The sequence below is a fragment of the Lepus europaeus genome, chromosome 12, assembly GCF_033115175.1.
Source record: "Lepus europaeus isolate LE1 chromosome 12, mLepTim1.pri, whole genome shotgun sequence".
Taxonomy (NCBI): Eukaryota; Metazoa; Chordata; class Mammalia; order Lagomorpha; family Leporidae; genus Lepus; species Lepus europaeus.
This window is the reverse complement of record NC_084838.1, coordinates 97446323-97463193: the sequence shown is the minus strand read 5'-3', so window position 1 is coordinate 97463193 and position 16871 is coordinate 97446323. Positions and strand designations below refer to the sequence as shown.

General features: G+C 41.0%; 1 protein-coding gene across 3 annotated transcripts in view; it reads right to left on the bottom strand.

Annotated features, from left to right (window-relative positions):
- Nucleotides 1-14043, bottom strand: part of SPTLC1 (serine palmitoyltransferase long chain base subunit 1) — a 53648-nt gene extending 39605 nt beyond the window's left edge. For 2 of the 3 annotated variants that reach the window (XM_062208580.1, XM_062208578.1), the window contains exons 1-3: nt 13943-14043; nt 11289-11396; nt 10087-10181 (exon numbers count right to left, since the gene is read on the bottom strand). In XM_062208580.1, the coding sequence (XP_062064564.1) occupies nt 10087-10181; nt 11289-11396; nt 13943-13999 (260 nt within the window). In that variant the 5' untranslated portion in view covers nt 14000-14043. Of the gene's footprint in view, nt 1-10086; nt 10182-11288; nt 11397-13567; nt 13644-13942 lie in introns of those variants that run through there. The other variant, XM_062208579.1, reaches the window with a different exon arrangement.
- Nucleotides 14044-16871: the final 2828 nt, after the last annotated feature.

Genomic DNA, 16871 nt, shown 5'->3' with positions numbered 1-16871 from the left:
TTGGACTGTGCACCTCCAAAACCACGAACCAAAAAAACCTCTTTTCTTTATAAAATCAGGATGCCTCAGGTACTTCATTGCAGTAACAAAAAAAGCTGACCAATATAAATTCCAAGATGGAAGAATGGAAACTTTTGTTTTGGTTTTAAAGTTCATTTAAGAAAGTAACTAAGATCTCAGGAAGCATCTGGAATCAGTTGAACAGGAAGGAAATGTCAAAGACAAGCATAAGAAAATTGAGTTATGATCTTACAGAGTTGAGTGGCTTAAAAATAAATGTTATCGGGGTCTGCATTGTGGTGTGATGGGCTAAGCAACTGCCTGCAATGCCAGCATCCCACATGGGTGCTGGTTCAAGTCCCTGCTCTACTTCTGATCCAGCTCCCTGCTCATAAGCCTGGGAGAGCAGCAGAGGCTGGCCTGGGTCCTTGGGCCCCTGTACCCATGTGGGAGATCCAGATGGAGCATCTGCCTCCTGGCTTTGGCCCATCCCAGCCCCAGCTATTGCATCCATCTGGGGAGTAAACCAGCAGATGGAGGACCTCTCTCTCTCTCTCTCCCACCATCCCCAACTTTGCCTTTCAAATAAATTATATATATATATATATATATATATATATATGTTATCTATAGGAAGACACTAAAAGAATATGTGTGATATGCTATTTCTCAAGTTAATGCTGGGAGCCAGTAATGTGGTATAGTAGATAAAGCTGTCATCTATAGTGTCAGCATTCCATTTGGGTGACAGTTCAAGTTCCAGCTGCTCCACTTCCAATCCAGCTCCCTGCTCATGTGCCTGGGAAACCAGCAGAAGGCCCAGGTGCTTGGGCCCTATACCCCTAAAGGAGACCCCTCTGGCCACTTTGGCCATTTTGGGGGTGAACCAGTGGGTGAAAGATCTCTCTCTTTCTTTAACTCTGCCTTTCAAATAAATAAATCTTTAAAAAAAGTTAATGCTGGTTGCTACTTAAGGTGAAACTCCATGTTTTCAGAGGGGGAAAAAAATGAGGGTAGCTAGCTACACAGGAGTTGGATCTTAGCACAGCATTGATAGGAGAATGGGCATGCATGGAGGCACCTGTAAACCCTCTGCTGACACATTCTTAAACTCTAAGCCATGCTTCAAAACCCAGTTTCGAATATGATTCATGAACCATTAACGGGCTGTGAGGACAAATAGTCCACAGCAGCCTGTTTTAACTAAAGGAACTGCAAGACACAGTTGAATGGTAAAGATACAACTTTTTTGTTGTTGTTGCAAATGACCAATGGTATTAAGTAGAACAAACAAAAAATACTAAAAGGAATAAAGTAGTAAGTTGTTCCTTGACAGTCAGGACAAGGGCTGATCAAGTCATTGTTTCTCCTAGTGTCCATTTCACTTCAACAGGTTTCCTTTTAGGTGCTCAGTTAGTTGTAACCAATCAGGGAGAACATATGATATTTGTCCCTTTCGGACTGGCTTATTTCACTCAGTATAATACCATTGGTTGAACTCTTTAATTAAAACACAATTATTCTTAGGTGTTTAAATTTAACTGAAAAGTGATCCCTGTTAAATATAAGTGTGGGAATAAGAGAGGGAGGAGATGTACAGTTTGGCACATGCTCAATCAGACTTATCCCTAATGGTAGAGTTAGAAACGTGCCAGGGGATTCCAATTCAATCCCATCAAGGTGGCATGTACCAATGCTATCTCACTAGTCAAAGTGATCAGTTTCAGTTCATAATTGATCATAATGATAGGATTAAGCGTCAAAGGGATCACATAAACAAGACTAGTGTCTGCTAATACTGATAGAATTAAAAAGGAGAGAACAATCCAACATGGGAAGCAGGATACACAGCAGACTCATAGAATGGCAGATGTCCTAAATAGCACTCTGGCCTCAGAATCAGCCCTTAAGGCATTCGGATCTGGCTAAAAAGCCCATGAGAGTATTTCAAGCATGGAAAGCCAAGACACTGTGGCAAAAACAAACAAACAAACAAACAAAACCCTAAATGAAAGATCTCTGTGAGATCCCAGTGGAAAGAACAGGCCATCATAGAAGGAGGTACCTTTCTCTGAAGGGAGGAAGAACTTCCACTTTGACTATGGCCTTGTCTAAATAAGATCAGAGTTATCATGGCCGGTGCCGTGGCTCACTAGGCCAATCCTCCGCCTGCGGCGCTGGCAACCCAGGTTCTAGTCCCTGTTGGGACACTGGATTCTGTCCCGGTTGCTCCTCTTCCAGTTCAGCTCTCTGCTGTGGCCCGGGAATGCAGTGGAGGATGGCCCAGGTCCTTGGACCCTGCACCCGCATGGGAGACCAGGAAGAAGCACCTGGCAATGCGCCAGCTGTGGCGGCCACTTGGGGGGTGAACCAACGGAAAAAGGAAGACATTTCTCTCTGTCTCTCTCTCTCTCTCTCTCTAACTCTGTCAAAAAATAAATAAATAAAAAAGAAATATAACCGGGTTCTAGTCCCGGTCGGGGCACCGATCCTGTCCCGGTTACCCCTCTTCCAGGCCAGCTCTCTGCTGTGGCCAGGGAGTGCAGTGGAGGATGGCCCAAGTGTTTGGGCTCTGCACCCCATGGGAGACCAGGAGAAGCACCTGGCTCCTGCCATCGGAACAGCGCAGTGCGCTGGCCGCAGCACGCTACCGCGGCGGCCATTGGAGGGTGAACCAACGGCAAAGGAAGACCTTTCTCTCTGTCTCTCTCTCTCTCACTGTCCACTCTGCCTGTCAAAAAAAATAAATAAATAAATAAAATAAATAAATAAATAAAAAAGAAATAAGATCAGAGTTATGGAACTCAAGAGGCTTCCATAGCCTTGGTAGCTCATGACAAGAGTCTCGAGTGATTACTGACGTCATAAATAAGAGTGTCAATTGTTAAATCAACAACAGGAGTCACTGTGCACTTACTCCCCATGTAGCATCTCTGTCCTTAATATGTTGTACTATGTGAATTAATGGTATAACTAGTACTCAAATAGTACTTTATACTTTGTGTTTCTGTGTGGGTGCAAACTGTTGAGATCTTTACTTAGTATATACTAAATTGATCTTCCGTATATAAAGATAATTAAAAATGAATCTTGATGTGAATGGGATGGGAGAGGGAGTGGGAGGTGGGATGGTTGCAGGTGGGAGGGATTTTATGGGGGGAAAAAGCCACTATAATCCAAAATTTTTACTTTTGGAAATTTATATTTATTAAATAAAAGTTAAAAAAAAAAAGAAGTAACATAAGAAGCTGGGAAATCATAGAAGGTTTCAAGTGAATTCATGAATGCAAACCAACTCATAACAAAGGCAGGAAGACTCAGTGAGAAGATCCTGTGTTGTAGAGCTGTCCGACAGACCCCATGCATCACAGCTACTGAGGGCTTTGGAAGCTCAGAGACATCATCTAGCCTCTGCGGCCCTCGGTTTCTTCATCTATAAAGTAGGGTAAGAACCTACCTCGGAGAGTAATTGTCATTATAAAGTGCCTGGCCCTAAGAAGAGCTCTGTCAACATTTCTTCCTTTTTCCCCAGTGTCTTCAGGGGCTTCTCTTTAAAATCAAGCACCACTTGCTTACTCAACCACTGTGATTCTGAATCCATAATGTTAATTAATTCCCAACTTCCTAGGGCTTTATTTCTTAAGCCCTACCTGATTATACAGGTACAGGAAGCCACATAACAAAGAAAACACAAAATTCCTAGGGAAATAAGCCTGTACTAAAAGTTGCTGCTATGAAGAGTTAAGGCCATTCTACAGACACTGTAACACAAATAGAAAACAATTAGAATAAGTACATCTGCAGTCCCTAATCACAGCCCATCTACTGTCAGATGACAGCATGAGGTGATGCAAGGGTGCTCTCTCTGTCCAGCACTTCGAGTACCAAAGGAAACAAAGGATTTGGTAAGAAATGGGAGTCTCACACCTGTGCCCCACATGGGGGAGCAGCACTTCTTCATAATGAGTATCTGACACAGGAATTCTAGAGCCTAAAACCCTACAGGGTATCTCCTAGAAGCCAATAAAAGCAATCTAGAAAGATACCTCAAGAATCAAAGCCTCAGAGTACTCAAAGGATGGAAAAGAAAACCCTGCCCACTCAAAAGCCATAACCTACCATACGCCAGAACATGCAAGCAAAACAGAAGGACCAGCATCCAGGAGATGGATACAACTGAACACTGACAACTGCTAAGGACCAAAAGCACAAACAGAAGAGAAAGTTAAAGCACTGTGAGGAAAGGACAGGAAGATCTGTAAAATAATCACATACAGCTTCTAGAAACAAGACCATCAAAAAAATCAGAAATCTAACAGACGCACCAAATGTCCAATGAGACACAGTAGAAAAGCAAAAGAGCTGAGAAAATTATAGGGATGCAAATATATGAAAGGGTGCATATGGACATGGAGGACACAAAGAAGTTAAAACCACATTAACAGAAACTCCAGAAAGAATGGAGGAAAAAGGAAGAGATAACAACTATTTTCTAGATCTCATATAAGACAGGACTTCACAGACTTGAAAGGGAAAATGAATCCCAATCAAGATAAATAAGATCTATGGTAAGACATATTATAGTGAAATTGCAGAACTGCAGATAGCTGTGAAAACCATCAGAAAATATAGAAACTGATATAATCACACAAGAAAGCCTGGGACAGAAAATACTTTAGGAAAAAAGGAGTTCTAAGCCCAAAGACACTGATGGATAAAGCAATAAATACCTAATAGTCAGCAAATAAACCGGTAAGTAAATTAAGTAAATGGTGATTCTCAAATAATAATCCTGGGGAATGTAAAATAAGGAAGAACTCTCAAATACACAGACCAAGACATCAGGGAAGGTGGAGATGGGGAATGAAGTTGAAAGAAGCTGGTAAGTCCCTGTGCTGCTCAGTATGGCAGAGAGAAACATTAAGTAAAACCTAGGCAGGAGACACTTAAGGTTAACCACACGTGGTATTTAGAAAAGGTAACAAACAATATCTATGAACAAGCATATTTCCTAGTTATGCCTGCAATAATAGGCAGTAGCCACGTAGGTGAGTTTTCGGTCTCTCCCACCACGGGGCACTCCTGCAATTACACTGTGCTGTTTGTGTGAGGCATGCAGCAGAGATCAGCAGCTGCCAACCTGACATGTAGTCTCTTGTTCCCACGCTGCCACCTGGAACAAAGACCACATTTTCCAGTTGCTCCTACGACTAGGTGTGGCCAGTGGTGCCCTAACCAAGCTGACAAGCAAGAAGGTGCCTCTTTTCTGCCCACCTGGCTGCCATGCTGTCTTATGGGGCCTTATGACTGGAGCCACAGTACTCATGGGTGGAGCAGTGGGAGGGGAAACCTGGGTCACTCATCATCTGTGGAGCCTCTCTCCACACTCACGGGTGAGGGAAAAGAAACTTCCACCTTCCTTAAGCCATGGACGTTTGGGTTTCCTACTACGTGAGGCTGTGCAGCTTCAGACAGAAGTGACCTCTGTGAATGCTAACCTTAGGTATTTTGACAAAATCAGTTTTTTGCCCCCTATAGAGAGGCAGAATAACAACACATACTACATCTTCCAGTACGTAAAAAAGCGTACGTATTGACAGTACGTATTCTTAGGAGTGGTATTTAACTATACCATGTAAAGCACTGCAGAAACAAACTTTTTAGAGACCACACAAAAATAATAATTGGGATTACTGGGGGTGGTATTGTGGCACAGCAGGTTAGGCCATCACTTTTGATGTTGGCATCCCATAAGCGTCAGTGCAAATCCCTGTTGCTCTACTTCTGATCCAGCTCCCTGCTAACATGCCTGGGAAAGCAGCAGAAGATGGTCTGAGAGCTTGAGCCCCTGCTACCTATGTGGAAGACCAGGACAGAGCTCCAAGCTCCTGGCTTCAACCTGGCCCAGCTCTGGCTGTTGCAGTCACTTGGGGAGTGAACCAGTGCATGGAAGATCTCCCTCTCTCTGTGTAATTCTTTCTAATAAACACACAAATAAATTTCAAATAAGATTATTTCTTGTACACCCCTTTAAGTTTACATATCAAACTAGCCAAAATCTGTTGTAAATTTTACTGGGTAAATTGTCCATCATCTCATCTTTCAGCAGATATTAGCATTTATTATACAAATAAATTAAGAATCACAATACATGTAAACAGATTAAAATCCTCAGTTAAAAGATTATATACAATTAGGTACAAAAGAAACAACTGCACATAACAGCACAGTAAAACTGAAAAGAGAGCAACAGTCAAATTAATCACTTACTGAACTAAATGGAAACTGGTGTAGCTATGCTGCTAACATAAATAATTTCAAGACAAAAAAAGATAAGGAATGTTGTTATATAATGACCTAAGAACATTAAAAAGATGCAAAAATGCTGAGCCCATACATACTCAACAACATACCCTCAAACTAAACAATATAAAAAACAGAGAATAGGGCCGGGCCGGCACTATGGCTCACTAGGCTAATCCTCCACTTACGGTGCCAACACCCCGGGTTCTAGTCCCGGTCGGGGTGCCGGATTCTGTCCCGGTTGCTCCTCTTCCAGTCCAGCTCTCTGCTGTGTCCCGGGAAGGCAGCGGAGGATGGCCCAGGTCCTTGGGCCCTGCACCCACATGGGAGACCAGGAGGAAGCACCTGGCTCCTGGCTTCGGATCAGCACGGCGCGTGGCCACAATGCGCCGGCCATAGTGGTCACTTAGGGGGTGAACCAATGGAAAAAGGAAGACCTTCTCTCTCTCTCTCTCTCTCTCTCTCTGCCTAACTCGGCCTGTCAAATAAAAATAAATAAAAACAAACAAAAAACAGAATAAATCCATATGGTGAGTAACACTGATCTCTATCATCTTTCTCATTTATTTATAGATGGCTAAGACTAAATTAATCGAACAATTAAAATATTTGATGCAATGGACACAAAATATCTTGAAATTAAACAAGTATGGAACATACACCTATAGAACTTTGCAAAAATTTAGAATAAAGTAAGACTTTTTATAAAGCAAGGCTCAGCAACAGCATTATTATCATTAAGATGCTTTCTAATCACATGGCAAAGAAAGTCCCATGAAAACATTATGCTTCCAAGAAAAAAAGCAAATAAAAATTAGAAGACACTTAGGTATGAGTAACACGTATTTAAGTATATACTAGAACAGTACTTAGAAAGGCACTTACATCCTTAGACCAGATACAAAAGTTCTTTATTCCTTTCTCACATTTTTTAAAGTTTGCATTAAATTTATCTGGCAACAAAACCTGTCCTAATCTGATGGGGAACTATTTATAGCTTTTATTTACCCCACTGGAATGAAAATATTTAGATGAGATGTTGCCCTTCATGAGAGTGGCTTTACATATATATAAAATAAGGATGATGTACTTTATTATCTTTTTAAAACTAAAAAATTCTGAATTATACTCAGTTTTGGAAAAGAGATTATGAATCATTACTAAAACAGAAAAAAGCTGTTCAAAATGTTCAACTACATTTGAAAAAGAACTGAGTCAACCTAAATGATACAGAGGCAAGTTAAATAACAGCAAGCAGGATTTATTTTCAGATTGAAAACATTATGCTAAGTAAAATAAGCCAGACACAAAGTGTCCAGCATAGGCAAACCGAATGAGAAAGTGGATCAGTGATGCCAATGCCCGGAGGAAAAAGCCCTGGGGAGTGACTGCTAATAAGTGTGGAATTTCATTTGTGAGTGATGAAAATGTTCTGGAATTAGATGGTGGTGATGATTGTATAACTCTGTGAATATACTAATAACAACTTAATTATGTATTTTAAAAGAATGGATTTTATGGGCTATGGGTTATATCTCAACAAGGCTATTATTTAAAGAAAAAAAAAAAATCCAACTTAAGAAGATTCAATTACTTGCGCGTCCGCTCAGTAATGAATGTAAATAGTCATTGCATTAATTGAAGAAAAACGACACTCAATACATCAAAATCAACAAAATACCCTTCAATTTTTTCTTGACGTTTTTGCAAAATAATGGTGTTAAAAATGAAATACCACAGTAAGCACATTCTGCATATTTAAAAAATGAATAGATGCTAAAGATCACTAGATATTATCATCAGGTATAGGTCAAGGTCATTCCTGTTCACCACTGAATGGAAGGTTTCCTAGCCAGTGCATTAAGACAAGGAACAGGAAGAAAAAGATTCTTGATAGAAAAAAAAAAAAAAAAAAAACTCCCTGATATAAGACAAAACTCTATTAAAACATATGCAATACCAACTTCCTGGTTGTGATTCTGTACTATAGCTAAATACGACATTACTACTGGAGGCAAATGGAAAGGGGTATAAGGATCTCTCTGTATTCTTTTTTAATGACTGTACATGAAGCTACAAATATTTCAAAATATGAGATGAAGAAAAGACAAGTAAAGCATTTACAACAGAAAATACATACATTTTGAATAGGAAATAAATGACTGAAGTACACAAGTGATACAACATGTTCCTGGGTGATGAGATTCAGTAACAGAAAGATACCAGTTCTCTCCAAATTAACCCATAAATTTAATGCATTTCTAATAAAAAAAAATGCATTTCTGGGTCAAAGTTAAGCAGCTAAACCTAAACTTGAGGTCCAGAATAAAGAGTCAAGAACAGTCTAGGCAATTTTGAGAAATAATGAGGTAGAAAGACTCACTGTAGTAAGATTATTATAAATCTGTGGTATTATCATGAGTGAAATTCTGGCACAGAGAGACAAATATACCAAAAGAACAGAAATAAAGACTATAACATGGATCCTTTACAAGAGAATCTGACATAGAAACAAAGGCAAATTTCTAATCAAAGTTAAGACTCGACTATTCAATTAATAAAGCTGGGACAATCAGACATAAGACAGAAAACAAGCAAATTAGATGTCTAGAGTAAGACAGGATTTCTTAAATGCTTAAAAAACCAAACAGCAAGATAAAACATTAGTTAAGTCTGATTTTAGAACATGGAAAATTTCTATAAGACTAAAGAGATCTATAGAAATGAGGAATAAAATTTCTCTTGTGTCAGATCAGAAGTAGAAAAATATATTCAGAATAACCTGTATCACATTTTAACAAACACTAAGTATTTTCACAGTAACAGGCATGTGGGTAAAATTATAAATATCAGCAAATGAAAAACATCTACTAACTTCAACACAGTGGTTATTTTGTATGGGAGGTAAAAGTAAGCAATGGATGAGAAAAAATTTCTTAAGTTGTACTTGTAATGGGGCCTAGTGGGAGGTGTTCTGGTCATGGGGTTGAGCCTTCATATACAGATTAACAACCTTATTGCATTAGTGAGTTGCAGGGCCAACTTAGTTATTGCAAGAACAGTTTGTCATAAGGTCAGGCTGTCCCTCGTGTTTGGTCTCCTTGTTTTTCTACCATAAGATGAAACCAAAGATGAGCAAATGCCAACACCACGCTCTTTGATATCCCAGCCCTCAGAACTGTGAGCCAAATTAAGTTCCTTTTCTTTATAAACTATCCACTCTTGGGTATTCTGTTACAACAACAAACTACAACTTCTGAATTTAAAAAATAGAATAAAATAATCAACAGAAGAACTAAAAAAATAAAAATAGATCAGACATTGGAAGTAATGAGAGAGGTAGCATAAGTGAGACAAGTTTTATAACGCATAAAGGGTCAACAGGAGTTGTTTGTAGTCAATGAATCAAGAAAGAGCAATGTAAATTCAGTGTTAATATCCAGAGTTATGAAGGTAAATTATGACCAATCTAAACATCACAAACACACAAGGGAAAAAGGAGTCTGTCGCTTTTCATTTTAAAGGTGTCTGACCATCTGAAATATTACTATGTGCATGCATGAGTGTGAAAAGAATTTTTTTTGAAAAAAAGTTAAGTTTTCATTCTCAAATTTGAGACTTAAAAAAAATGATCATATCATCCCTAAAAGAAAATTTATACTGCCAACTAAAGCAGCTAGTTATTTCAGCTGAAAAAAGAATACTATGTAAACCAAAATACATTTTAACAAATCACCTACAGAAAACCGAACACAAGTTCTTTGAGTAGCAAAACTGATTTACCCTGAAACAATATTATAGTTGAGAGCAGGATGGTCTTTGGAGACAGGAGGAACCAGAGGTTCTGGCTGCCACTCCTCAATCAATTCTTCCTTTTCCTACAGGAGAAAAGAATTTAAAATACAGCACGGTGCTAGCTCTTAAACGTCAACTCCAGAAATATACAGACTGTTTGTTTTAATGGAGAAATCTTAATAAATGTACTATGAGAAATGCCACATATAGTTAGTTATAGCTAGACAGAAAGAAATCACTCTTGAGTTGTGTGCGTGTTCTACTCTCATCTTGTTCCTTAGCACAGGCTAAAAGTTCTTTTCCATATAGAGTTTTGTGGGTGACACAACAATTTAAGAAAGTTTTATTTCTGTGTTCAGAGTTTTTTTCCTTTACCATACACAGCAAATCAAAATTCAAGCTGGGGTGGTGTGGACAGGATTACTTCCAACTCCAAATCTTTATGAAGACGAGAGAAAGCCCACCTTTAGGATTTAGAAACAGGTGTACTTTTTCTGAGTAACTCATGTAACCATGTTATGGTCATTCAAAATCTAGTAATTGCCATGTTTCCTTCAAATCATCTATTTGTCAGACTGCTGTTCAATCCTAGCAAACTATACAGAACCATAATAGGGTAATCTGTTGGATACTGACTTTATCCCTAACTTTCCCTGTATTTTGCCTACCCTCATAATATCTCATTCCTCTTGATTTATTTACATTACAGAAAACATTTTAAGAAATATAGTAAGCTAGGATCGGCATTATGGTGTAGCAGATAAAGCCACCACCTGCAATGCCAGCATCCCATATGTGTGCTGGTTTGAGTTCTGGCTGCTCCACTTCCAATCCAGCTCCATGCTAATGCGCCTGGGAAAGCAGTAGAAGACGGCTCAGGGCCTTGGGCCCCTGTATCAGCGTGGGAGACCCAGAAGAGGCTCCTGGCTTTAGATCAGCCCAGATCCAGCCTTTGCAGCCATTTGGGGAATGAAACCAGTAGATGGAAGACTCTCTCTCTCTCTCTCTCCCTCTCTCTCTTCTCTCTCTCTTCTCTCTGCCTCTGCTCCTCTGTAAGGCTGCCTTTCGAATAAATAAACAAATCTTTGGGGAAAAAAAAACAAATATAGTGAGCCACGACAAACTCTTTTTGTAAAGATATAGCAGCTAAATTTTATGTCAAAAAATAAAATAGGAATTTAATTTCTTACCTTGAGCGTAAGATCAGATCGTTCTTGTAATTTGTAAGTTTTTGAGAAAAGAAGTCTGATTATCCAGAGTATTAAAATTCCTTCCAAAATAAGATGGTAAGCTGGAGCCTAAGAGTGAAAAACAAAAAGGAAACGCACATCAAATTTAGCACACTTGTATATACCCCCCATGACAGCTAATCTATTATTTACTGCAACTTACTTTAAAAGCCCTCTTCATTTCTACTCACTTTTTCCTGTTTCTAACAGTAGGCAATTTCTTTTTCATATGAAAAATCTCTAATATTTCAGCTTTTTGAAACCTCTTTAGGAATAAAAGATGAATTTAAAAAGATAAAATCTGACAGCAGAGAATCCCATTATTTAAAAATAATTATCACTATCAGGTAACTTAAAAAAAAAAGTTTGCTTTTTTTTCCAATTTGAAAAAGAGAAATACAGCAACAGAAAGAAGGTGCCTCTGTCTACAGTCTCCTCCCTAAAATGCCTGCAAAGGCTGGGCTGGGGTCCAGAAGCCTGGAGTTAGCAGTGGGATCCAGGTCTCCCATGGCAGTGGCAGGAATCCACTGGCGCCATCACTGTTGCCACACAGGGTCCGCAGTAGCAGGAAGCTGGAGTTAGGAGCCAGGCCTGGGGATCCAGCCCAGGTAATTCCATGTGGGAACTAGGCAGTAATTTAAAATTTTGCCAGTAGGAAATGATGTAACAAAACATTTCACAGCTTAACAAGTCTTCTATTTCCATCCAGCCATGGATGTGTTAACAGAGTTATGTGGAAACCAATTTCCACAATTTTAATGTTTTGCACATCTTACTATATTTTCTGTATCCTGATAAACCTCTCTGAATCCTTCTTGGATTGAGGCAGAGGAAAAAAAGACTGCAAATGGTCAAAGGAAGAGCAGGCAGAGGGAAAAACGACTGTAAATGGTAAAAGTAATAGCAGGTCTCTCTCTCTTTTAACCACAGTTCTCCAAAAGCAGCCAGTGTTTTCTAAGCCAGGAGGCATAAAAATACCTTGTCAAAATTATTTGTCTCAAGTCTTCTTTTCAACTTTATTTTCATGATAAAGGTCAGGCTTTCACTGGAAAAATCATTTAAAAACTTAAACACAGACTATTTTCAAATATTAGAAAGTGATGGGGATATGCTATTGTTTAAAAAACAAAACTAGAATTTGGCAACTGGAAAACTTCTGATTAGATTCACGTGTAGACTTCCAAAACAATGCACAAACAACGTAAAACTGTATTCAGAGGCTGTATGTGCACAAGTTATGGTTATTGGAGTAAGCCAGACAAGATCATTACATTCTACATGCAAAGTGCACAAAAACTGGAAATAATACTCTTCGAATAGTCTGATCTCGTTTAAAATTAAAGGACTCTTTTAATTTTCTCAGTCACAACCAACTCCACAAAGAAATCATCCTAAGTACAGTTGAAAAACTACTGGTCCAGCAAATTAATAAACACAACAATGTCACTTCTTTTCTTTGCCAGAAAATGCTCCATAGAGGAGTCTTCCCAAGACTCACTGTTGATCAATTTCAGGGTAAGAGAAATTATTTAAAAATCGGTTTATGCATCAGAGAAAATTACTCATTTCTTTAAAAATTTTAGTGGTTCTATCTTGTTGCTATCCTTAACCCGAGGCCGACCATCGCTTACACAAAATAGGCGGGAGCCACATGCTCTCTCAAATATTTTTCAAGAAAAAAAAAAAAAAATCCCGCGATATCTTGCACCACTACCGGTGCCAGCAAACAGCAATATTAAATTTTGAAAAATCATCACATTAGAGTGAATTTCAGTTTACATAAATATAAACTCTGTAAGCACAGGGATTGGCTTGTTTGTCCACTGCACTAATCCTAGCTTCTGAGTTTTGCGCGGTCCAATACGTAACCGCTAGCCCACGTGTGGCTATTTACGATTAAGTTCAATTAAAAATTCAACTCGTCAGTGCCTAATACACACAATGCGGTTAGAGACTAGACTACCGTATCGAGGGCCTTAGGGACAAAAGGCTCACAAAGTTCTAGAGGAGAAAGAGACGGAGACAATAGATGAAGGAACATTCTCTGAGACAGGCATTTGGATCACCTTACACACTTGAAATAGCCAGCTTTTCAAAAAAACACAAAACCTCGCTCACCTACTCTCCCGTCAAAATCGCCCCTGGTCTCTTTATAAAAAACGGGACTCGGGCGGAAGACTGACGAGCTGTTTCGCATTCGCACACCCTGTACCAATCCTTTCCTAGCCCGCGCTCCCCACCTGGACAAACACTGGCCAAGTCCAGTTTACAACAAGGCTTATGCCGAGGCGCTGTTCCAGACGTCCAAGGGCTTCACTTCCCCAGGACAGAAATTTCCACTCGACTCTCCCAACTCCGTGTCCCAACCGCAGGCGTGGACAGACCCATCTGCTGGAGAGCGGGACCTCGGGGACTCTGGGTGCCCGGCGCCCCCTGCCCCGTCCCTTCACCACAGTCTGCCGCGGGGACTAGAACGCCCAGGAACCAGTCCAGGCAGGGACACCGACTCAGGGCGTGCCCGAACCGGAGGAAGGCTCAGGCCACAGATCCACGCGCGGCGTCCCACCCGCCCCACAGCCAGGGGGGTCGTGTGTCACTCGGGCCGCGGAGCCCACCTCGTACAGCGCCTGTACCATCTCCACCAGCACCCACTGCTCCGCGGCGTTCGCCATGGTCAGCCGCCGGGCTTCCTTCCGGAAGGCCACAGGTACGTCGACTCGCGCGTGGCGCGGTGCAGTGACGTCCCACGCCCTCGGGGGCGGGGCCTGGGCCGGAGCGGCCGAGCGCTGGTCCCCGCCTCCTCGCGCTTGCGCAGTGAGTGACGGGGAAAAGAGGCCGGTGCGCGCGGGGCCGGAGGCGCACCGGGGAAGACAGAATCTTTAAACAGGTGGTCGCCATGTGTCTGTTAATTGCCGGACCCGTGCTGGACTCGCAATAGGCTAAGTAATACCAATTGGTCCTTGCCCTTGGGCGCAGAGACTTAAGATACTGGCAGCAAATTCCTTTTAAATTGTGTAGGTAATCCAGGGGTGCATCATGAAAAAGCAGAAGTTCGTGCAAAACTAGCCAACTCCTAGGTAACACTGTGTGTTTGGAGAAGAGCCTTGGTACGAGAGACAGTATGCACACATGCACACTTAATTAGATTGCATTTCTTAAATATAATGTGGCTCATAGGGACAATATTTTTCTATAACTTACTTTTACCTTGTCTGTTTTCTCCAGTAGCTTTTTTTTTTTCCCTTTCAGTATAACTTGTTTTGTAATGGCTGAATTCTATTTCTTGGAGTAATTTGTATATTTCTTGATCTGTTTTCCCCATTGGTGGGCATTTGGTTGTTGCAGCTTTTTTCTCATTTATAGACAGTGCTGGCTGAAGTTAACTTGGATGTTCCACGTGCCTATCTGTCAGTCTGTGCGTGTTGGAGCATTTCTTCTGACTAGTTTCCTCAAAGTATGTACATTATTCATTTGGTAAGATACTGCCAGAAGTTTCTCCAAAAGAGCTCCACCAACTGACAGTGTGTCCACACCATAGTCCATGATGGACATTATGAGTCTCTTTTAAAATCTTTAGCAATTTAATGGATATAAAATGAAAACTCAGAGCCAGCGCTGTGGTATAGAGGGGGTAAAGCTGCTGCCTGCAGTGCCGGCATCTCATATGGATACTGGTTCGAGTCCTGGCTGCTCCTCTTCTGATCCAGCTCTCTGCTATGGCCTGGGAAAGCAGTAGACGATGGCCCAAGTCCTTGGGCCCCTGCACTCGAGTGGGAGACCCAGAAGAAACCAGAAAAAGCTTCTGGCTCCTGGCTTTGGATTGGCCCAGCTCCAGCCCTGGCCATTTGGAGAATGAACCAGTGGGTGTAAGACTTTCTCTCTCTCTCTCGCTCTCTGTCTCTCTCTCTCTTTGCCTCTGCCTTCCTGTAACTCTGCCTTCCAAATAAATAAATAAATTTTTTAAATGGTACCTCATTGAGCTTTATTCTTCATGCTTCTGGCTACTCATGAGCTTGAGCAACTTCGATATTTATTGGCAACAGTAGATCTTCTGTGAAACACCAATTCATGTTCCTTGTCCATTTTTCAATGGATTATTTTTGTTTCTTCATGAATTTTTTTTTTCTTTTCTTTTCTTTTTTTTTTTTTTTTGACAGAGTGGATAGTGAGAGAGAGAGACAGAGAGAAAGGTCTTCCTTTTTGTCGTTGGTTCACCCTCCAATGGCCGCTGCGGCCGGCGCACCGCGCTGATCCGAAGCCAGGAGCCAGGTGCTTCTCCTGGTCTCCCATGCGGGTGCAGGGCCCAAGCACTTGGGCCATCCTCCACTGCACTCCCGGGCCATAGCAGAGAGCTGGCCTGGAAGAAGGGCAACAGGGACAGAATCCGGCGCCCCGACCGGGACTAGAACCCGGTGTGCCGGCGCCGCAAGGCGGAGGATTAGCCTGTTAAGCCACGGCGCCGGCCGGATGTATTTTTAATTTTAATGACACAAAATTACACATTTTTATGTGTATCTTAAAATGTTTCTATAAATGTATGCTCTGCAGTGTCCATCAGAGTAAACATATCTATCTCTTTAAACATTTAACATTCCTTTAGGGTGATAACTTTAAAAATAATTTCTTCTAGTTCTTTTTCAAGGAAATATGCAATATTATCATTATCTGTAATTCCTGTACTGTGCAATGGAACATCAGAACTGCTTGCTGTAAGATAACTTAGTACCCTTACCCCACCCCACCATCACTGCTGGCCCCAGCTTCTAGTAACCACCATTATCCTTCCTTGAGATAAACTTTTCTAGGTTCCACATATGAGTGAGATAATGCAGTCCTTGTGTTTCTTTGTGTTTCTGTGCTTGGCTTATGTCACTTACTGTAACAAGATCTGGTTCTATCCATGTTGTTGTAAATGACAAGATTTCATCATCTTATTTTTGTTCTTTAAAAGATCTAGTTATTTATTTGAAGGGTAGAGTGACAGAGAGAGGGAGAGAAAGAAAGATCTTCCACCTGCTGGTTCATTTGGCTGCAATGGCCAAGTCTGGGTTAGTCTGAAACTGAGTTAGGAGTCAGAATCCTGGTCTCCCACATGGGTGGCAAGGGCCAAGGCACTTGGGCCATCTTCCCCTGCATTCCCAGGTGACTAACAGGGAGCTGGACCAGAACTGGAGCAGCCAGGACTTGAAGCAGTGCTGTGATATGGAATGCCAGCTTGACCCCCCTGCTCCATAATACTGGCCCCGATTTCATAATTTTAATGGCTGAACAGTATTCTATTATATTTCTGTAGCTCATTGTCTATCCATTCATCAGTTTATGGACACGTAGGTTGTTCCTGTCTCTTGACTATTGTGAATAGTGCTGCAATAAATGTGGAAGTGCAGTTGTCTCTGACAGACTGACTTCATTTTCCTTGGGTATGTACCCAGTAGTAAGGTTGATGGGTAATATGGTAGCAATATGTTTAGTATTTTGAGGAAACATCATATTGCTTCCCTCAATGGCTGTACTAATTTTCATTCCCACCAACAATATATGCAT